The sequence below is a fragment of the Chamaea fasciata genome, unplaced genomic scaffold, assembly GCF_029207755.1.
Source record: "Chamaea fasciata isolate MVZ Bird 193981 ecotype frontalis unplaced genomic scaffold, bChaFas1.0.hap1 SCAF_23, whole genome shotgun sequence".
NCBI classification, from domain to species: domain Eukaryota; kingdom Metazoa; phylum Chordata; class Aves; order Passeriformes; family Sylviidae; genus Chamaea; species Chamaea fasciata.
Window position 1 is genome coordinate 1,020,006 of NW_027094108.1, and position 22,417 is coordinate 1,042,422.

The window sequence follows — 22,417 nt, forward strand, 5'->3', positions numbered from 1 at the left end:
CCCATTTATCCTCGGGAGGAGGAGGAAAAACAGCGCCGCTTGAGCTGGTGTAGTGCTGCGTGGAGGGGAGCCCGAGCAGCGACATGCTAATATTGTGTAAATCTCCCTTTACTCACAGTGTTGTTGTGCCTTCTCATGGCTCTGCTGCATGGGAACGTGTCATTATGAGTGACAAACATGACAGGCTAATCTCAGTGCAAGGAAATTCACTTCTAACTAAGATGTCACCCAGACAAATTGCTCCCTGTTTTAACTTGCCCTTAGACCAGATTTTCTTGTTCATTAACTACAGACAAGGTTGAAAGCATTAAAAAAAAAAAAAAATTATTTAAATACATGTTAGGATTTCTCCTCCTGACTGGTTTTCCTGGTGGATGATGTTAATGAGCAGCTGCTCTCCTGGATCACACCAGGCAGGGCCAGGCTCCCTGCCCAGGCCTGTCCCAGTGCAGGAGACAATTCTGCCACCTGGAATTTCCATTCATCCTCATCCTCGCTCCTACAGGCAGCTAAAACAGAGCCAGAACCGACTGCTGTTAAAATCTGGGGGCAGCAAGCAAAATACTGCTGTTTTCTGAAGGGTGGTTTTAAAGTTTTGCAGGTGGTTGGGATGTTCTTGCCCTGGCTCTGCGCGGAGCTCTGGCCATGCCTGGATTGCCCCACAGCTGTTTGGCAGCTCCCTGGCAGTGCATCACCAATATCAGACCGTTTAATCTTCATTATCAGCTCTTTAGAGACTTAAAATGGATTAGGACTGGGGGAAAAGAGATGGAAGTTGGGGTTTGTTTTTGTTTGATCTTGTCTGATACCCAGATTACACCCTACAGGGCGCTTTTGAGGCTCTTGTCCTGCTGGGTTTTAGGAGTGGTTGATGATCATTAGAAGGAGATGTTCTGTTTCCTGAGTTGGGCAAGATGTCCAAAGCTGCACAGAATATCCACAGCCCTCTGAAGTTTGTCAGAATAGAAGTGGCCTGAATTCCATTTTGTATTAAATGAGGTGTTGGGGTGGAGTTATCCCACCCCACGGAGCTGCTCCTGGCAGTGATCCCCGTCCTGCTCCTCCTTTTCCTTGTCTTTTTCCTTCTCGCTCCTCGTGGGATGTGAATTGTCCAGGCCAAGTCCCCATCCCATGGAAGAACCTGGAGGACTCAGGAATTCCAGTGCTGGACGTGCTGCAGCCCCACAAAAGTGGGTTTGGCTGAACAATCCAAAATCCTTCTGCTTTAACCCAAACCAGGCTGGGGCTCAGTGATTTTTATTTTTTTTGAAGCAGTTCAGTAAAACTCTCATGAGACATCAGCAGTTTTTTTTCCTTGGAGAAGAAGGTTCTGGGATCTATCTCAGCGTTCTTAATGGACGGCAATTATTTAATGCTGAGCCCTGAATGCAGCCTCACCGAGCTGGGCCTTTCAAGGCAGATCATAATGGCTGTAATTGCCAAAGGAAGCCTTGCTGGAGCAGGAGCTGCCAGATGCAATGGCACTCTGCTCTAAAAAGGTCACAGGAAAGGGACATTTAAATTAAGTTATAAATTACAATTGAAGAACAATATTTTGATGAGCAAGCCCAGAGATGTCAGAGCTGCGAGATGTAATTCATGGGTTCATTACAGACTGGAGGTGCCTGACAGCTGAGCCATGCCAAAGGAGGATTTATTTGCAGCATCGCCCAGACACAAATGGCAGCTCTGCTCTGAGGCTGCAGGAGGAACTGGAACCCTGTGGGAATGTGAAATCCCTTCCCTGGGCCCTGCCTTTCTTTAACAGCGATGTGAAGGAGCCCTTTGGACACGTGCACATGCAGGATTTTTGCTTTAATCCTGTCCAGTGATGCAGGAGTTGCTGAATTTTCTGTTTCAGGGGACATTTGTGGTGGTTCCCTTTGTTGGCAGTCGTTCACAGGTGACACCCCACAGTGGTGCCGAATTTGGATGCGGAGTTAATGCTCAAAATGGAGATTCTCTGCTGGCTGGACAGTGGTCCAGTGTTTATAGAAATACCTGGAGCAGCTCAGGCAGAAGTTAATGGACGCAGAGGCACTCATCATCAGCTGTTATTTATACATTTGAATCTTGCCAGTGAAGGGCTCAGGAATACTAAATGGCTGAAAGTACAAAGCAGAGACTGAGCCAGGCTGGAACATGTCAGTTGAACTCCAGCACTTAGAGAAAACATTTTTTCCTTTCTGCTGCATTATTCTACTACTCCTGGCATTTATAAAACATGTTTTTTTTCCCACTCCCACCTGCGAAAATGAACATTTTTCAGGAGACTCGAAGCCTGTGTCATGTTTTCACAGGGATCTCCTCTGCCACACGGGTGCTGTGGGCTTTGGGATTGTTATTAATGGAATTAACTTGCTCCAGAGTTGATGCCCACATTATCTCTGGCTGATCTGGGACAGCCTTGCTGGCCTGTGAACTTCTCGTTTTCTGGAGTAGCCGCCTTGTCAGACCAGGCTGTTCTTTCTGGGCCTGTCTGGTTTATTTTTCTTGCAGATTGAGCTGCTGGGGCGGTGGGGCTGCCAGGGGAAAAAACACGTGTTGTCCTTGAGGCAAAATAAAGATGCCCTCCAAGTTACAAAGAGGCTTTGGCATTCCTCGTGCTCCGGGAGGGAGCAGAGAGGGGAGGGGAACAGGAGCTCCGTTCTCCTCTGCACTGTCACATCTCCCGAGTGAAAAATCTTCTGGGTGGTGGCATGCACAGAAGAGAGGCGTTTGCAAGGTGAGCTGGCAAAACAAACAGTGCCTTTTTTTTCTTTTTTATTTTTTTTTTTCCTTTGAGATGGATTTGTTCCCGGTGCTGGAGTGCAAACAGGGAGGAAAATTAATGTGTACCCAGCAGAAAAGGCAACATCTTATTTTCATGCCTCTGAGTGGGCATGGCATACCACCAGGGCCTTAGAACTATTTGTTTTAGGTTGGTTTTTTTTTATTTCCAGGCAGTTTTGGTGCTCGAGCCGAGCCGGTGAGGGCTGGCAGGGCACCCTCAAGGTGCCAAATAAAAAAGCTCAGGATGAACAGAAAACCACCGTGGCTGTGTTTGCTTTCTTGCCCACCCTCTGCTACTGAAGCACTTGTTGCACTGCAGAAATCCTGTTGGTGTTGTTGTTTTCCTTGGTGGTGAGGAAAAAATGGTTCTGGCTGCCAGTGAAGGAGCATTTCTGTTTGTTCCAAAAACACCCTGCAGGTAACAGCAGAGGTCTGTGCCCAGGAGTGACCTTTTATTTTTAGAAGTATATATATATTTTTATTTTTTTCCCTTTAAAATCCCCCTGAGTATTCAAAACTAATGGATGGCCCAGTGACTCGGAGGAGGGGGAAGAGCACCTTCAGCAGCTCAGGTCTGTTCCTGCTGAGCACAGGAGACTGGAGCCAGTTTGTGTGAAGTACAACCCACCATGTGTGAGTTTTTATTTTATCATGGCAGGCATCAGACTGAGCCCTGTGAGCAGAAGGGAGCAGTGTGACTTTGGTTTAGACATTTCCTGGGCCAGCTTTAGGGAGGAAGGAAGGGGGGATCCCTGCTTGTGGTTTAATGCTACTGCTTCTACTGATAAAACCTCAATTACCCTTCAGGTTGTTTAAATTTCACTTCATACATCAACAGTGAAAATGATTAGGCAGAGAACATCTCACGTGGCTCCCTGTAGTGGTTTTGTTTTTTTGGTTTTTTTTCCCCTCCAATATCAGATCACTGCTAATTCCTTTGAATGATCTATTTGTCTTCTTTATTTTTTCAGCTACATGAAAGTAACTACGATGCTGGGAAAGCCCTGCAGCGCTTGGTGAAGAAACCTGTGCCAAAGCTGATTGAGAAGTGTTGGACTGAAGATGAAGTGGTAGGAAATGATTTATCTCCTCCAGCCTTTATGGTTCACCTTGCTGCTCTTGCTTTTTTATGTTTGGTTTGTTGGGTTTTTTTTTCCCCCTAAAGAGGTTATCTTTATGAGCGAGGAGAGGGCGGGTGTGTAAATAAAAATACACGTGCATGGGTCTCTAAGTGAAAATACAGGGGTATATAAATGAAAAAACCGGATCCAGTGCATGACAGAATTGCTCATGGAAAGGTGGCAGGAGAAGAGTTTGGTTGTAGTGGGTTTTTTTGTTTTTTTGGGTTTTTTTTTGCCTTGAGTGGGTCAGTTTTTAAGTTGGTTAATTGGTGAGGCGTTTAAAGAAGTAAAAGAAAATAAAAAATGTCATCTTGTTAAGCTGCTAATAAAGCTGGCACCGGTGTTAGAAAACAGAGCTGATTGATGGAGGAAACCTTCATGTTCTCGTAGTGGCTTTAATTATTCAGGCAGTGGCTGGAGAGATTTCTTGAGCTGTAGGTTCTCCGCAAGGCTTTTGTTGCGGCGCGTGACGTGCGCTCCGCTCTCTCCTCCCTCAAACCTTCCTGCAGGAGCTGGGGAGGGCTGGGCCGGCCCTGAGCCCGGCTTGGGGCTGGTCCCAGCCCCAACAAAGAACCTTTGTGGCTGCCTGGAGCCAGGGAGGGAGGGAAGGAGGATCCTGGCAGCCTGAGCAGGGCGGGGGCAGAGCCTGGGACACCTCCACCGATCCCTTCTGCCCTTCCCTTGTCCCAAAAGGGAGCTTGGCGCAGGGGCTGATGCTGCAGCAAACCCCTGGGGTGCTCTGCCCTGTGTTTTTGCTGAGTTTGGGGTGAGGTTGCTGCAGCCAGGGGTGAATTGTGCCAGCCCCTCTCTGTTTCTCCCTCCCTGTGGAGCTTTTTTCCCCCCTCTCCTCTTTTTTTTTTTTTTCTTTCCCATCAGCTGCCCTGAGCTGTGAGTGCTGGAGCTGCTGCACTCAGGGGTTTTGATGGTCCACCCGTGTCAAATGAGGGAGAACTGAGCCTCACTGATGGAAAAAAAACCAAAGTTTATTGAAAAGTGAAGCGTCACTGCAGAAGTGCAGCCCTGTGAGCACGGAGCAATGATCACTGACTCCATAAATCATTGTCAGCCCCAGCTCGTTTTATCATATTTGTTCTTGTTCTGCTCCATCCAAGTTTCCAGAAACATTTGGCAGCCCTCCAGCCTGGGCAGAGGCAAAGATCAAACTGAGCTCTTATTTATAGACAGCAAAGCTCCACCTGCACAGCCTCAGAGTCCCTGCAGCTGGGGGCCAGCTCCAGCCTGGAGCAGCTGGGCTGCATTTTGGAGCTTTCTGGAGCTTTCTGGAGCCGTGCAGGGGAAATTTCCTTATTGCAGGCCCTGGGAAAGTGAGGGGAACGCTCCTGCACGGGAATTGTGCAGTGAAGTGTTGGTCAGAAAATACTCCGGTGTCAAAGCCTGAGTCTGGCCAAGACAGTGAAATTGTGGTGACAGAATTAACTCTGTGTGTCGCCTCCACTCAGCGTGGGAGGGGATGGAGCCTCCGGGGGTGTGGGTGGTAATCCCTGAGAGTTCGGAGGGAAATGGACGCCCAGCTCCAGCCCCTGGCCTTACTTGGGCTGGACTTGTAATTCGTCTCTTCTTGCAGCCCGGCAAGCGTGGCTTCATTAAATGTAGACTTAAATTTAAGTTTTGCGGTTGGATAGATAAGCAGACCCCAGACCTGATACAGAGCTTTGGTCAGTTAACCTGAATACTAACACTAATACTAATAATAATAATAGTTGAATAATAGTAATAGTAATAATAATAATAATTATAATAATAATAGTTGAATAATAGTAATAATAATAATAGTAGTAATAGTCCCACCACATTTAAAACTTTTCGTGTGGGCTCTCAGCTGCCCAAAGACAAAACCTTTGTTTTCCCTTAGAGCAGCTCTGCTGCCTGTGTCCAGACTGTGAGGCAGGAGCTGCTTGGCAGTGTCAGAGCTGACTAAAACAGAGGATGGGAGTTGTGTTGTTTCTCCCGCTGCTGTGGTTGCAGATGTTTGGATGGAGTTAAGCAGAGGATAAAATTGGCCACGGATTGAGTTAGGTGAGGGCTGTGTAGATAGGAGCACCGAGGTTTGCTGTCTCCCTCGTGTCTCTGAAGCTGTGGCTGTTCTTGAGGCTTTTTTTGTCCCAGGCTGTAAATTCAGAGGCCCCGAGCGGGAGGCGGCCCTGCACCCTGCCCGTGAGAGTGGCTGCAGCACCTCCTGCACTGCTGCGTGCAGGGCGGCTCTGAGCAGCTGTTTCCTGTTTGTGAAGGCTCCTGCCCCACCTGACAACACCAATTTCCAGCAGAGATTTGACGGGCAGGCCTTGGTTTCCCTTGCAGTGCTCAAAGGTTCGCTCCCGTGGGCAGGTTGCGGCAGTTGTCGCATTTCATGCCTGGCTGAGGCCCGTTCTGAGCTCACCTCGGCTCCTGCTGGGGGCTGCAGTTTCCGTGGGAAGCAGGATGGAGCAGGGGGACCATCTGGGGAGAAGCCAGGGGCAAAGCTGTCTTGGTTTAGTTTCATACAGCTCGTGCCTGCTGCAGGTTCGAAGCTGCGCTCGACGGCAGGATGTCAGAGCAGGGAGTTCTGCTCTGCGCCTCCCGAAATGCCCCTTCCAGCCTTTGCCAGGTGTGGGCAGTCAGAAATCCCCCTGGCTCTGCTCTCCTGCCCTGGGGGCTCCTTCAGAGCTGCTGTGGGATGCAGTCTGGGGCCATGGGGGGAGTTTGGCGGTGCCGAGTTTCCTCCCTGCCTGCCCTGATGATGGGCCTGGGTCCTTTCCACGGATCCCAGGTCTGGGGCCGGCGTCAGGAACTTGTTGAGCTGAGGTTAAACTGAGCATCCGCCTTCCCTGCTGGGCTCCAGTGGGAACGTCTCCCACTGTAGGAGATTTTCCACATTTCCACGGGACAGAACCTTCTCTGCAAAAATGGCTTGTATACCTCGGCGATGTTCGGAACGACTGTGAGCCCGCACTTGCTGCAGGCCCGGGAATGAGCTCCCGTTTGGGGTCAAGAACCTGTCAGAGAGCTGGAATTTATACAGGGGACAGTGATCATCTCTGGTTTGGGTAACCTGATGGAGAGTTTTCTCTTCTGCTTCATGTGCTGGAAGCGTGGAAGGAGAGGAGCTGGTTCTGGCTGCTCCTCACCCAACAGCCCCAGTTCCACCTCACATTTTTTATTTATCTCTGCATTCAGAATGTTCCTTTTTCTCTCTCTCTTTATCAGTAGTTCTGACAGAATCAATAGGGCTTGCAGGAGACAGAAACCCGAATCAGAACTCAAGGAACCTGCAGTTTATTAGGTTTTTAATTAAACATGATGAACACATTTTAAATACCACGGAGGCCTGGGGCTGAGCTGCATCTAATCGAAACAGATGAAGTCACCCGTCCACACTCGGGTAGTTATTAATTCTGTTTATTTATGCATGCTTGCTACAGGCAGAGTTTGCTGCTGCTCTGCTGCAGTTTATTGCACGGGGATGCTCTCCTGCATGGAGCTGTGCTCCTCATTAGCATTCCGATGTTGATTAGGAAGAGCCGGTGAGGCTTAATTGGAGCACCTTTGGAACTCGAGGCGGTGCCTTCCAAAGTTGAAGGAGGTGTGGGTGAGGCAGGGCTGGAACATTCTTTATTGGGCAGTTCCTCCCTTTCCCTCTCCACTTCCTTCCAGCCCTGTGAAATTCTCTGGAGGAGGTTTCCAAGTGTTCCTTGGGAAGGTTCTTTCACCGTGTGCACCTCTGTGCAGAGCTGTCAGTGCCACCCCCTGACGTTGCCCGGAGATGATTCTGCCTTTTAAATATTTCACACCGCTCTTGATGTCGAGCAGTTGAGGTAAACAACCTCCTCCATTTCTGTGCAGGGGCAGTTAATCCTGCCCGGTGCTAAATCTTAATTGGCCGTGTACAGCCATTTACAAGTTCATAAATTTTAAAATCTCCACACCTGGCTTCGGCTTTAGCACCTTTATCGTAAAATACAAGTGGAGATCCCTGTGCCAGGAAGGACAAGGGAGAGCAGACTTCTTTGCTGATATGTTTGCAAGTGTTTGTAATCCAGCCTGGCAGGTCGGGGAATTACTTATGCAAAACCCACAGACTTATTTGCTTGGCTTCTTTGCCTGGAATCATCCTCAAATGCCTCATCCACCCTTTTTTTGGAGTGTGTGCTCATGAAAACGTTGTTCTCATGTTCTCCTTTGAAACCGGGGCTCTTCTGCTATGCTGGGAGACAGAGCTGCTTACTGGGGCAAAAATGCCATGAATTTTATTTACTGTTTATGTGGCAGCTATAGAAAATGGGATTCAGGGCCAGATTGAAACAGAGCCTCTGGAATGGTCGAGTGGAAATAAAAAAATCATAAATGGGGATTGGAAAAGCTGAGCAGCATTGCAGGGCTGACTCCTGGAGTGGGCTTGGGAGGTGAGGACAGCAGCTACTGCTCAGTTTCATTGTTGTACCCACAAAAAATGAACACTGCAGCTTCCCAGTGGGGTGACAGTCCCACTAAATGAACATTTTCTCTGAATTCAGTGATGCAGCCGCGTTTGCTCGTGTGATGATCAGTAACAATTGAAATTTAGCTGAGCACTGAGGGAGAACTCAGATTGCTGTGGCCTTGTAGGACCTGTATTTTAGGAATAAATAAGATTGTAGCTTAAGCACGTGTGGGAAGGTCTTGTCTGTGTCTTATTCTAAGAACTCAGAGTGGAAAAGAACCATCAGCCCTCCCAGTCAAAAGTGACCAGTGGAGGGTGAAATTATTCTGCTTGGGGGAAGAAGTTGTTATTTAAAGGTTGCATAAAATTATAGTTACTGAGTAGCTGGCAGGCTTACAAAATGCTGAGGTGCAGTACAGCTGGAAAAGACGAGGTTTATTACAGCTCAGAAAGGGGAGTTTGGTTTAAACACAGGTTCCTAGATGAAAGATAACAATCTTTTGTTTGTGATTAACTTGCATCAGTCTTTGATCCAAGCCCTTGTTGAAAGGGATCAATACTGCACATACAGCACCGAGTTTATTGTCGAGTCCTTTTGGAAATCAGGCAGTGAATTAAAAATCAATTATACGTGCAGAAAAGTTTGTGTAGGGCAATCAATTCTGTCCTTTTGGTTTGCCAAAAGATTCCATTGTTTAACCAGCTGTGAAAAGGAATGAATTTTAAAAGCCTCCAGCAAATGAGGGAGCTCAAAGGGGCGGGGGGAGAGATTAAAAAAAAAAAAAATTATTTCAGCATTTCATGTTCAGCACAGGCTCTTCAGGGATAAATCTATAAATCCTGTCAGCGACCTTGGCGTCGGAGTGGGTGATCTCTCTGCTGTCCCTGGTGTTGATCTTTGCCCAGCTGCCGGGGAAGTTGCTGGTTCCTGAACAATGGCATTTTGGGGTTTGTTGAACTGCCGGCTGTTTCTTGAGCCGCCGTCTCTCTGCCTTCACCTGGAATATTTTTATCTGTTGAGCACTTCCCGTGCTGCTGATGCCAAAAACCACCAGCACAGCTCCTTGCCCCGGTGGGAGCTCAGGAGCTGTGTCTGTGTGGGACAGAAGAGAAACTCCAGTCTCCAGCACAAACCAACCCATCCTGAGGTGCCTTGAGTGTGGTCCTGGTTCTGTGCCTGAGAGGTTTTGGTTTTACGAAATTGTTTTTTTCAGGGAATTTTCTGTAAACAGGAGAAATGTTTTTGTAGCCGTAACTTTGTTATTCGTTCCTTTTCCCTGGGAGGGATTTCTCCTCGCTGTCCCTCTGCTCTGACCAATGTGAGTGAAGAGGTTTTGCCTTTGTGTCCCCCATCACACTGGTCTGTGTGAAATGGTGTGAAAGGGACACACATCCCGAAAACAGAGGAGTCCTTTTCAGCCTCCTGAACCCCGGAGTCTGTGTCGCTGTGGGGTAAAACAGCCTCACTCGAGGAGCTGCTGGTCGGTTTTGCAGAGCAGGGGCTGCACTCCCCGCAGCCCCCTGAGCTCCCCGTTGCCAAGGGGAGGGATCTGCTGCTGGGAGGATTAATAACAAGCACGGCAAGGTTGATTGCCAGAACTGAGGTTTTCATCTAATTTTCAAGGGCATCCTAAAAACAGAGCTGCCTGGCGGTGCTCTCCATCATCCCTGGGCGTGCATTCCCAGCTGGGAGTGAGCACTGGGGGAGGTGAGGGCTTGCCTCTGTCCCCCACAGGGCACAGGGCTGGATTTGTCCACAGACAGCGCCCAAGGAGGTGTTTGTCCTCAGCAGCAGGGTCAGTCTTGTGGCTGTGGGTCAGTCTGGTGTCCGTGGGTCAGTCTGGTGTCCCTGGGTCAGTCTGGTGTCCATAGGTCAGTCCGGTGTCTGTGGGTCAGCCTGGTGTCCCTGGGTCAGCCTTGTGTCCGTGGGTCAGTCCGGTGTCCGTGGGTCAGTCCGGTGTCCGTGGGTCAGCCTGGTGTCCGTGGGTCAGTCAGGTGTCCGTGGGTCAGCCCGGTGTCCGTGGGTCAGTCCGGTGTCCGTGGGTCAGCCCGGTGTCCCTGGGTCAGTCTGGTGTCCATAGGTCAGTCCGGTGTCTGTGGGTCAGCCTGGTGTCCGTGGGTCAGCCTTGTGTCCGTGGGTCAGTCCGGTGTCCGTGGGTCAGTCCGGTGTCCGTGGGTCAGCCTGGTGTCCGTGGGTCAGTCCGGTGTCCGTGGGTCAGCCCGGTGTCCCTGGGTCAGCCCGGTGTCCGTGGGTCAGCCTGGTGTCCGTGGGTCAGTCTGGTGTCCACGGGTCAGTCCGGTGTCCGTGGGTCAGTCCGGTGTCCGTGGGTCAGTCTGGTGTCCGTGGGTCAGTCTGGTGTCCATGGGTCAGACTGATGTCCAAGGGTCAGCCTGGTGTCCAAGGGTCAGTCCGGTGTCCGTGGGTCAGACTTATGTCCAAGGGTCAGCCTGGTGTCTAAGGGTCAGTCCGGTGTCCATAGGTCAGTCCGGTGTCCATGGGTCAGTCTGGTGTCTGTGGGTCAGTCTGGTGTCTGTGGGTCAGTCTGATGTCCATGGGTCAGTCTGATGTCCATGGGTCAGTCTGGTGTCCCTGGGTCAGACTGATGTCCAAGGGTCAGCCTGGTGTCTGTGGGTCAGTCCGGTGTCCGTGGGTCAGTCCGGTGTCCGTGGGTCAGTCCGGTGTCCGTGGGTCAGCCTGGTGTCCGTGGGTCAGTCAGGTGTCCGTGGGTCAGCCCGGTGTCCGTGGGTCAGCCCGGTGTCGGTGGGTCAGTCCGGTGTCCGTGGGTCAGCCCGGTGTCCGTGGGTCAGTCTGGTGTCCGTTGGTCAGCCTGGTGTCCGTGGGTCAGTCTGGTGTCCGTGGGTCAGCCCGGTGTCCGTGGGTCAGCCTGGTGTCCGTGGGTCAGTCCGGTGTCCGTGGGTCAGTCTGGTGTCCATAGGTCAGTCCGGTGTCCGTGGGTCAGTCTGGTGTCCGTGGGTCAGTCCGGTGTCCGTGGGTCAGTCTGGTGTCCGTGGGTCAGTCTGGTGTCTGTGGGTCAGCCTGGTGTCCGTGGGTCAGTCCGGTGTCCCTGGGTCAGTCTGGTGTCCATAGGTCAGTCCGGTGTCCCTGGGTCAGTCTGGTGTCCATGGGTCAGTCCGGTGTCCGTGGGTCAGCCTGGTGTCCGTGGGTCAGTCTGGTGTCCGTGGGTCAGTCCGGTGTCCATAGGTCAGTCCGGTGTATTTACGTCAGTCTGGTGTCCGTGGGTCAGTCCGGTGTCCCTGGGTCAGTCCGGTATCCGTGGGTCAGTCCGGTGTCCGTGGGTCAGTCCGGTGTATTTACGTCAGTCCGGTGTCCCTGGGTCAGTCCGGTATCCGTGGGTCAGTCCGGTGTCCGTGGGTCAGCCCGGTGTCCGTGGGTCAGTCCGGTGTCCGTGGGTCAGTCTGGTGTCCAAGGGTCAGTCCGGTGTCCGTGGGTCAGCCCGGTGTCCGTGGGTCAGTCCGGTGTCCGTGGGTCAGTCCGGTGTCCCTGGGTCAGTCCGGTGTCCGTGGGTCAGCCTGGTCTCCGTGGGTCAGTCCGGTGTCCGTGGGTCAGCCTGGTGTCCGTGGGTCAGTCCGGTGTCCATAGGTCAGTCCGGTGTCCGTGGGTCAGTCTGGTGTCCATAGGTCAGTCCGGTGTCCGTGGGTCAGTCCGGTGTCCAAGGGTCAGCCTGGTGTCCCTGGGTCAGCCCGGTGTCCGTGGGTCAGCCCGGTGTCCGTGGGTCAGTCTGGTGTCCGTGGGTCAGCCCGGTGTCCCTGGGTCAGCCCGGTGTCCCTGGGTCAGCCCGGTGTCCGTGGGTCAGCCCGGTGTCCGTGGGTCAGTCTGGTGTCCGTGGGTCAGCCCGGTGTCCCTGGGTCAGCCCGGTGTCCGTGGGTCAGTCCGGTGTCCGTGGGTCAGCCCGGTGTCCGTGGGTAAGTCCGGTGTCCGTGGGTCAGCCCGGTGTCCCTGGGTCAGCCCGGTGTCCGTGGGTCAGTCCGGTGTCCGTGGGTCAGCCCGGTGTCCGTGGGTAAGTCCGGTGTCCGTGGGTCAGCCCGGTGTCCGTGGGTCAGTCCGGTGTCCGTGGGTCAGCCCGGTGTCCGTGGGTCAGCCCGGTGTCCGTGGGTAAGTCCGGTGTCCGTGGGTCAGCCCGGTGTCCCTGGGTCAGCCCGGTGTCCGTGGGTCAGTCCGGTGTCCGTGGGTCAGCCCGGTGTCCGTGGGTAAGTCCGGTGTCCGTGGGTCAGCCCGGTGTCCGTGGGTCAGTCCGGTGTCCGTGGGTCAGTCCGGTGTCCGTGGGTCAGCCCGGTGTCCGTGGGTCAGCCCGGTGTCCGTGGGTAAGTCCGGTGTCCGTGGGTCAGCCCGGTGTCCCTGGGTCAGCCCGGTGTCCGTGGGTCAGTCCGGTGTCCGTGGGTCAGCCCGGTGTCCGTGGGTAAGTCCGGTGTCCGTGGGTCAGCCCGGTGTCCGTGGGTCAGTCCGGTGTCCGTGGGTCAGTCCGGTGTCCGTGGGTCAGCCCGGTGTCCGTGGGTCAGCCCGGTGTCCGTGGGTCGGTCCCTGCCCGTGGGCAGAGCCCTGAGCTGGGCACAGACCCGCCCCAGCTCCTGCCCGGCCCCTCTGGGGGTGTCTGCCGGGACTCGGCTCCTGCCTGCGCCGCCCTGACCTGTTATCCCGATGTTACCTGCTCGGGGATCCGGAGTCTGGGTTCTGTATAACCTCCTGCTGTATCCTGCTCTGTGCGACAGGAAACTGAGTCGTGACATTCTAGAGAGCAGCTGGGGAGTGCAGGGATCAGACCCGCGGATTTTCTGAGCTTAAGGCTCTTGGCGTGGCCGGAGAACCCAGGGAGGGATTGTAACTCACCTCTGGTGGTGAAAGTGCAATTGGAATGTAATAAATAATGAGGAGATTTGATATTTTCTGGTTTCAGTGCGTGATAGAAATCCGCGGCTTCTTTCCAAGTGATTTTGGCTCAGTCCAGGTTGCTGTAGGTAAAAGTGTCTCCTTTTCAAATGTTTATGTTGGATTTACACTTCATGAAACTCAGGGAGCCCGGGAATGGATTACTTGACATGGCAAATGTCTGTTTTATTTTGGAGGAGTTGTTTGCTGCCTAAATGGCAATTTGCTGTTCCTAACAAGATTGCTTTACAAACACACAATAAAAAAACAACCCAACCCCTAAAACAAAGCCAGTGCAGACAGATGACAGCATTGTCTGCAACTTGACAAGATGATATTTGATTTTTGAATTTTTTTTTTTCCCTGGTAGTTTGGGTCTGTGTCTGAGTCTTGACTTTGATTCTTTGTTTGAACACAGAGGCTGACAGCCCCAAACTTCCACTGGCTTCTCTGTGCTCTGCCCGACAGCTTAGCTGGGAATTCTTTAGTCTGGCCCAGTGGCCATTGCAGCCGCAAATGACAAAATGCTCTTCAGATGGGTGTAGTGACACAATTCCTATTGAGGAAATGTTGATTACTGTCACAATGTGGATGCTCTGTGTGCTTTAGCGCTCAGGGCTTATCTTTCTTGCACAACATAAGCAGTATGAATGCCAAAATACACCTCATTTGCAAGAGCTGTTTGCATGATAAATTTTATTTTTTTTTTTAATCTCCCCTATCAACAGAACCAATTTTTTTTTTAATCTTTCCGATGACACAAAAATGCATTTTAATGAAGCAAATTATCAAGCTTTGTCTCTGCTGTGTACGAGCGGGGCGGCCACATTCAATTAGGCTGAGAAATGATCATTTGTTCCATTACAGGCTGTAACAGAGCGAGTGCAAAGCCACGATCCATCACCAGTTGCTCAGCTTTATGTTGCTTAAATCACTTGCCATCCTGTCAGGGGCTCGGCATCCTCCACGGGAGCCATTATTTAATTTAAGTTTGTAAAGGTGTCACTTGTTTGATAATAGGCTGCTTCTCTAGTAGATGAATAGGGACTAAATATTCGTCATTTTCTGCATCCATCCCCGATCCCTAATGAGCTGCAAGGGTAGCAGTGCCGGTGGAGCTGATGATGATGATGGTGCCATGGGAGGAATTGGACAGCAGTTGATCCGGGGGGGGCCCCACACCTTGCAGTGGGGCAAGGCAGAGGGTGGTGGGCACTGAAGGGCTCCCCGGGGTCTGGGGCACAGCGAGGGATTGCTGGGGTGTTCTGGGCTGAGAGCTGGATCCGTGCTCCGCTGGGTTCCTTCCAGCTCGGGACGTTCCAGGGTTCTGGGAATTCTGCTGGAGCTGGAGAGGCTTGGGCTGGGAGCCTGGCTCCGGGTTACCCCCAGAGCCGACGTGATGGGTTTTGTGTGACCTCCAAGGAAACTGAGATTTGGGGGTGGAAATGCCCCCCCTGGAAGGAGGTTGGGGTCCATCCCTGAGCAGGGGCTGCTTCCCCTGAGCCCGGCATTGCCCAGCTGGAGCCGGAGCGGCTCCTGCAGTGCCACGCGTGCTGTGCGCACGGGGGCTGCCCTCTGCCTCCCCCGTGCCCTGCGCTGCCCCTGGAAAACCTGCTGCTCCCTGCCCCGTCTTGTCTCTGCGCTTTGCAGCCTCGTGGTTGTGTGTTGTGTGGCGGAGGCTTTGTGGTTGTGCTTCAGCTTCTACGGCCTCTGGGTATCTCCCCCCTGCTTGTTCCGCCGTGGGTTTCCCCATCCTTTTGTTCTTCCCTCCTCCCGCTGCCCCCCTCCTGCATCCCTCAGGTTTATATATGGCTTTTAGGCTGCGCGGGGAGATTGATCAGCCGGGCCTTATGCATTTAGAGGAGCTGATAAATGGCGCGGCGGCACATTCCCCTCCAGTGCTCTGGAATAACTTCAGCGCTCAAATCAAACATCCCATTTGCCACAGATCGGGGAAGGCAGAGAGGGCACCTCTGCTTTATTAGGGTGCGTATTTCATTTATCTGGTGTGGGGAGGTGTTGTCCAGTTCTGCGTGGCCGGGGAGGTAATTCCACAGTCTGAGCACCACCTCGGCTCTCCCTGCCCCTCTCCCCCGACATCCACCCCCAAGGTTTCCTTTCCAGCCTTCACCTTTGTTACAGCTGCGGTTCTGGGCCTTCGTTTTCAATCCTTTAATCATTTCCTCTCTTCTTCGTGGTCCCTTTTTCACTCGTGGCCCCATTCTCCCCCTCACTGGTGATGTGTCCCTCGGCCTGGAATTTGATTTTGTCATCAGGAGTATTTCTTCCAGCCAGATCTGCGTGCTCAGGTGTTCTCTTCACTCCCTGCAGCCAGTGGCGGACTTGCTCTGAGAGGAATTTAGGGAGTTTCCAGAGGTTGCCTGGTGTCATTTTGGCAAGGGTCAAAACCTGGAATTTGGATCTGAGTGCCTGAATTCCACCCTGGGCATCGCTGCAGTCCCGGCCCCTCTGTTAATGATTTACCTGGGAAGGCACCTACAGAAATTCCTGCCTCTCCAGAGGGATCGTTTCCATTTTGTCTCATTATTCTTGGGTTTGTTCATTGCTCCAAACTCTGGGCGCTCTTGAAGTGCTTTTGTTTGTTTCCTTCTGCCATTTGCATAAAATTCCCTGTTTGATGGCAGAAACTGTCTCCAGGATAATTGACAATAATGGTTGAAATCCCAATGGAGCAACATTTCTGTAGTAGGGAACTTCCACTGGAAATGCTGTGCTCGAGCCTTGAAGGATCACACAAGGTATTTCGGGTAGTCCTTGAAAAGGAACATGTCCAGCTCTTTCTTTTTACTTCTTGTTCTTTGGTTTTGATGTACAAGAAAGCTTTTTGTATATTAGCATTTTAACAGCAGTTTAAAATAACAGCCAGAAACGGATCTCTTTGTGTACGGAAAAGGCAATCTGAAGTGTAATCAAAAGCTTTCTGTTGTCTCTCGTCAGCAGCACACTGTTTCGCTTTTCTGGGCCACAAATGTGCCAGACCTTTGTTCTGTTTAACTCCTAAAAGGCACCTTTATAAAACCGTTTATGTAGCAAACACGCTGCAATCATTTTAGCTGTGTTTGCAAGAGTGAGAAGCTGCCGATGGCAGGAGACAGTGTTGGATAAACAGAAAGGTGTTTTTGTCGGCCGCGGCAGCCCAGGACTTGTTGCTCCCTTTGGAAGATCCTCCTGCCCTCACCCTCTGTGCAGTGCCACTGCCTTGGGAAGGGATTTGCCTCCTCTTGCCGCGCTTCTTTCAGTGGAGAAGAGGAAATTGCCAACGGAGCAGCCTCCAAACGAGAGGGGTCACCTCTGCCTGCCTCCTCGTCCCTGCCGAACTGTGGGGCCGTCAGTGGCGGTACCACGGCCGGGAGTGCCTGGAATGACCCCGGAATTGTTCTGGGAGTCCCTTCCAGAGCTGCCGGAGGGGAAAGGCAGGTTCCTCTCCTCCTGCGGCTGCGGCTGGTGCTTTAGTGCCCAGGCAGGGTTTGGCCCCAGCATCAGCTGCCCTGCGGGCTGGCCTGCCTCGGCTGGCTCGTTCAATCTCCTTTAGGGGATCTCATTGCTGCTGCCACTCTGGGGGATGGCTGGGGGATCTGTGGGGTGGCTGGGGGATCTGTGGGATCAGTGGGTGATCTATGGGATCACTGTGTGGTCTGTGGGATCACTCTGGGATGGCTGGGTGATCTGTGGGATCACTCTGGGATGGCTGGGCGATCTGTGGGATCGCTGGGTGGTCTTTGGGATCACTCTGGGATGGCTGGGTGGTCTGTGGGATCGCTGGGATAACTGGGTGGTCTGTGGGATCACTCTGGGATGGCTGGGTGATCTGTGGGATCACTAGGCAATCTATGGGATCACTGGGCGGTCTGTGGGATCACTCTGGGATGGCTGGGTGGTCTGTGGGATGGCTGGGCGATCTGTGGGATCACTGGGTGGTCTGTGGGATCACTCTGGGATGGCTGGGTGGTCTGTGGGATTGGTGGGCAATCTGTGGGATGGCTGGGTGGTCTGTGGGATCGCTGGGATAACTGGGTGGTCTGTGGGATCACTCTGGGATGGCTGGGTGGTCTGTGGGATCGCTAGGCGATCTATGGGATCACTGGGCGGTCTGTGGGATCACTCTGGGATGGCTGGGTGGTCTGTGGGATCGCTGGGCGATCTGTGGGATCACTGGGTGGTCTGTGGGATTGGTGGGCGATCTGTGGGATCGCTGGGTGATGTGTGGGATCGCTGTTGCCCCACAGCTCAGCAGCAATCAGGAATGGGGCAGGGAGCGTGTGCTCCTCACCGAAGCCTTTGGAGTTGGGTTTCAGGTCGTGCCCGAGCCGGGGCGGCACAGGGAGCAGAGCAGGCTGTCGGTGCAGCCCCTTGGCCGTTTGTCAGCAGCTCCCAGACATCCATCTGTCCATGCCTGCATCCCTCCCTGCATCCAGCCCTGCATCCCTCCTGCACAGGTTGCCTGGCAACCCCGGCCACATCCTCCCGGAGCAGGTCGGGGATGATTTATCCGTGGGGCCGGGCAGGGACCCGGGAGCTCTAACGGGAACCGCCTGGAACGGAGGGCCTGGGAGCATTTGATCCACGATGTGCAGTGACGGCGCCCAGAGCCGACAATCAGGGTGCAATCAGAGTAAACAAAAAGGCTCCTCGTTCAGGCAGAATTGATTTTTTTGTATTATTACTGGTTTTTATTTTTTTGCTCTTTGGTTTTTCCCATCGGGACTCCCCCACAGACACAGGTGAGGTGCAGAACGGGAATCCAAGCTTTGCCCGGTGCTTCGGGTGAACCTGTAATCTTTCTCTTCATAAAAATAGCTCTGGTAAAAATCCTGATGGGAAAATACAGCTGGGGTCAGCACAAAAGGTTAGCAACACCCTGACAGCTCCAGGCCCGGGGTGAAGGAAGAGCTGAATTCTCCTGCAGCCCTGGAAATGTCCGGGAGCTGTCGTGTCACCTTCAATATCATGTTGCCTTTCATGCAGGCTCTTGCATTGATCCCTGGCATTAAACAGAGGAGGGGAAGAGGAGTTTTGTAGACTGGCATTTAGGTCGTGGTGCATGCCGTGGTCGCAGGGAGAGCTCTCACTCCCTCGACACATCACCTTCAATAAAGTGATTGGGAGGAAAGCGGGGCAGCCTTGGGGATGAGCAGCTCACTTCAGCCCCTTTGCTGGCTGGAGCCCTTGTCCCAGCCTAGCTGTGAGGAGGGACGGGCAATCCGCGCAGGGCACGTCGACAAGAGCGTCTGTGTGTGTCTGAGGAGGCAAAGAGGAGAGAAAGGATGATGAATCCACTCTGACCTCCTGAATGGCAATATAAATACTTTATTGAAAATTCTAAATAAATGTGTTTGTAACCAGTAATCCTGCGCTGCGTGCGATCTCATTTAGCCAACTGGGTATGCAAATGTGCTATTAATGTGTTTGCATCCAGTATAAATACACAAATCTAATCTGTTTATATATGTCATTTACACACAGCTGTGCTCACGCTCACTTAATACCGATATTTCCAGCCAGAGAGAGGTACCATGGGAGCTCCATTGTTCCCAACAAAAGCAGCTCCGTGGAAGGGGGGTCGTTATCATCCAGGATCTTTTGGCATTCCCTCGGGGGAGGCTGGTAATGACTCTGTGGCTGCCCTGGGTACTCAGGGCTCGGGCTGGGAGGTGCAAAGCTTTGGGTTCAATCCCCCACACCTGGGGCAGCCTCTCCCTTCTCCGCGTGATTTTTTCAGGAAGACAAAGCGAAGCAGTTGGGAGGGAGAGAGCAAATTGTTGGGCACCTTGAAGGCTTTCAGCTGATGTATTCCTTGTCGGTTTGTTTGGAGAGGACACTTGATCTCAGGGGCAGATGGCCTGGGGCATGTAAGGTCTGTGTCACTGGGGGTGACCAGGCCTGCACTCTGCCCAGGGGCTTGGAATTTCCAGTGGCAACGTCCACGCCTGGTAACACGGAGTGGTGTCTAATGAATGCCACCAAAATATTTGGGCTTTCCCTGTCTTTGAGGGAGAGAACCGAGTGAAAACGTGATTTTTATTTCTCGCTAAATGTGTGCTGCACACTGAACAGAAGTTTTGCAGCTTGTGAAGATCAAGAAGTAAAGATGCTTTCATGTGTTTAGTGTTTATCTGCTGTTAACGATGAAAACCCCATAAATTTTCCTACCATATTTATTATAAAACTTTAACATGAATATTAAATATGGAAGGTGGTGACAACTTCCATCAGCATCTGCCTAGAAAATCTCAGGCCTTTGCAGACATGCACTAAACCTACTGCTTTCATAATAGCAAAGTCTCCCTTTTTGTTTGCTTAGAATTAAGGAGAAGGTTGAGAGAACAACTTGCTGTTCTTGGACACAGGCTAAAGAGGTGATTTGATTTTATTTTTTATTAGAACGATTGAGAAATAAACCCCTTGTTTCCCGGGTTGAGGAAGATCAGAAGAGGCCCTGTGTGTTTGTAAATGTTGTTGCGTTACACAATGCTCTTCACTCATTAACCAGGTGGAAATCACAGGGAGGGAATGAAGCAGCACATGGAATTTCTTAGAGAAAACGCATTAGCTCTAAACTCGATTGCAGCGCCACGTCAGAAGAGACACGTTGGTGGCAGTGATGAATCTGCAGGTTCATCAGGGCTGTGCTGCCTTTCTGAAGGTTTCAGTTGGAAACCTCCCGCTGGAGATTGATTAAGCAGGTTATTTGTTGTTTTTTGCGGCGGCTGTTCTGGGTGCACTCTCAGCACGGGCTGTATTTGGGGTTTTTGAGGCAGAGAGGCCCAGGGGGAGCCGAGCTCCCTGTGACACCCGGGGTGTGCAGGGCTTGCAGCAGGTCCCTGCTGTAATCTGGGGATAATGGAAACCCTGACGCACGAGCCCAGCCCTGGCACTGCCAGCCCCGTGACAAACGTGCCAGCTGAGCTCTGTCAGGCACAGCAGAATGGCTTTGTGTATCTTGTCAGGAGATTTGTTCCCCGGGATAAAATACGGGACCGGCAAGTAACACACAGGCAAAACATTAACGTGCTTGTTCCTTGTTCTCCCCGGGTTATTTATAGCTCCCTGTGTACACGCAGGATGCTGCAGCATCTAATGCATTTCATCAAATTATCAAATGGTATTAGGAGGCCTCGTGCTGGGGCTGGTCAATAGCCATGGAAACCACTCCATAAAACAGAACCGTGTCTGTCAGCACCGGCCGCCCCACAAGCCGTGGGATTTCCTAAAGCTGCTTCACGGCACTCATTACCCACAGCACTTTTTTCTTTTTTTAATTGTGGCGCAGTTTGTCTTCAGCGAGCAGCACAAACAATAATGCTGACAGGATCCTGTCATAAGCCATCTTTTAAAGTTAAACAGAAGCGGTGAAATTGAAACGTTCGTCCTAAAAAAAAAATCCAAATTATGTACCTGTAAAAATGAAACCATTGTGCTCCAGAGCCACTTCTTACCCAGACTTCTGCACGGGTCTGAGCGTCGTTGTTCCCCCAGCCCTGTGTGTGAGGCTGTTTTAGCTTGGCAGCTGTCGCTCTCAGAGGCCTCCTGTGAGCAGCGCAGCATCTCCTGCAGCACGGACGCACGGGCGTGGGATTTGGTGCCAGTTCAATCAGTGCCAGGCGGTCTGCTTTGTGAGACACGGGGGAGCAACAGGTCACCTCTGGTTTGGTGTGCAACTGGTTCGTTCTGTTGTATTTAAGGCCGTTTTGAGGTCTCTGTTGGGCTTGGCTTGGAGAAAAGGAGTAGCTGTTCTTGCTGCAGGGAGAGTGGGGCGTGATGCCTGCATTAATGGAAGACTAGAATAGGAAGGGGGATCTGAAAGTGGTTTTTAAAAAAAAGTATTGTTAAGCTTTAGAATTTCTGTCTGAGTTTCTGAAATTATTTTTTGTGTGCTTTGTATATTAAGAAGTCTCTGTCTTGCCTTTCCAAGAGGCACAAAACCTCTTTAGAGTTGGGTATCTCGCAGTGCCTCAGTGGCCCAGGGACAGTTCTGAACAATATCAGTAAAGGAGACAGCAGGATTGGCTTCATTCCTACTTGGAAATTTGGAACAGCATTCCAAGGTCCCTCTAATTCTGTTATTCAGATGGGCTCTGCATTTCCAGTAGGGACTTTTGACATCCCACAGGGTCAAAGGGAAACAGTTTGTGATAGGTTTTATTAATAGAGTTGAATCACAACACAACCCAAATATAACATAGTTTGGTTTAAAGGGATCTTAAAAAATAAAATAAATGGTTCCCTAAGAATTCAAGTGCACCGTAGTGAGTCTTGGGCAAAATAAAGAATAGGACTTGGGTGTTCTCATTTTATGCCGTGGATCAGATTGAGCTCTCCTGTTTCCCCGAGCTGTTCCAGCTCTGGTTTCTCCTGATTCCCTACAGCTTTTTTGGTCACCTTTTGCTGTGTGTGCTGTGAAGTGATGCTGCAGAGGCACCATCCCTCCGAAGCAGCTCTGGAGTTAGCCGTGGCAGAGCAGGGGCAGAGCATCCTGCAGTTCCCTTTGCAGCGCCTGCCTTCCGAGGTTTCCCCATTTAGCTGGTTTCCATCCTTTGTGAATTCCTGCAGAGGGGAATTGCGCTGCTCTCTGGGATGCTGGGAGCGGTGCCGGGGTGTGTTTGTCATTGCTGCTGCCACCTTGGCTTGCCCAGAGCACCAGCCAGAGGTTTGTGGTGCCAGGGGAGTGGTGATCCACCCACCCGGGCATGATGAGAATTCCTTGGGAAAATTCACCTGGTAAAAATATGAGTGCATTAGGGACCGGCTGCACTCTGTGGGCACTCTGTACCCTGCTCTGCAGGTACTTGGGTGACTTCTGCCTGTGTCTGGGGGCTGGTACCTTGCCCTCAGTAACATTTTGGGAGCTCAGGCACCCCTTAAACGCTTAAATCGCGGCTGCTGCCTTGGCTGGTTTGGAGGGAGCAGGTGGGTATGAGTAAATCACGCCCTGGAAGGGACTGTAATCTCCCAGCCTTTACAAGCCGTGGTTAATTCTCGTCTCCGTGCCCCCGGGCACGTTCTTGGCCAACTCTGCAGTCTTGCTGGTTTGGAGGGTCAGGGTTAGGTGAGGATAGATCCCCGTGGGAGCAAACCTGCAGGATCCTGGGCAGGAGGTTGCAGAGAGGCTCTTCCCTCGCACCCAGGGTTGCGGTGGGAGCTGCTGTGTTCACATCTCCACGGTGAATTTACCTTTTACCTCCTGCCCTTCCCAGCATGGGA

The 22,417-nt window shown here is 52.0% G+C and overlaps 1 protein-coding gene across 2 annotated transcripts in view; it reads left to right on the plus strand.

Moving 5' to 3' along the window:
* The window catches only part of RERE (arginine-glutamic acid dipeptide repeats), a 180,213-nt gene that overhangs the window by 115,321 nt on the left and 42,475 nt on the right, over positions 1–22,417 (plus strand). For both annotated transcript variants that reach the window (XM_066202941.1, XM_066202940.1), the window contains exon 10: positions 3,744–3,842. In XM_066202941.1, the coding sequence (XP_066059038.1) occupies positions 3,744–3,842 (99 nt within the window). The remainder of the gene's footprint in view (positions 1–3,743; positions 3,843–22,417) is intronic.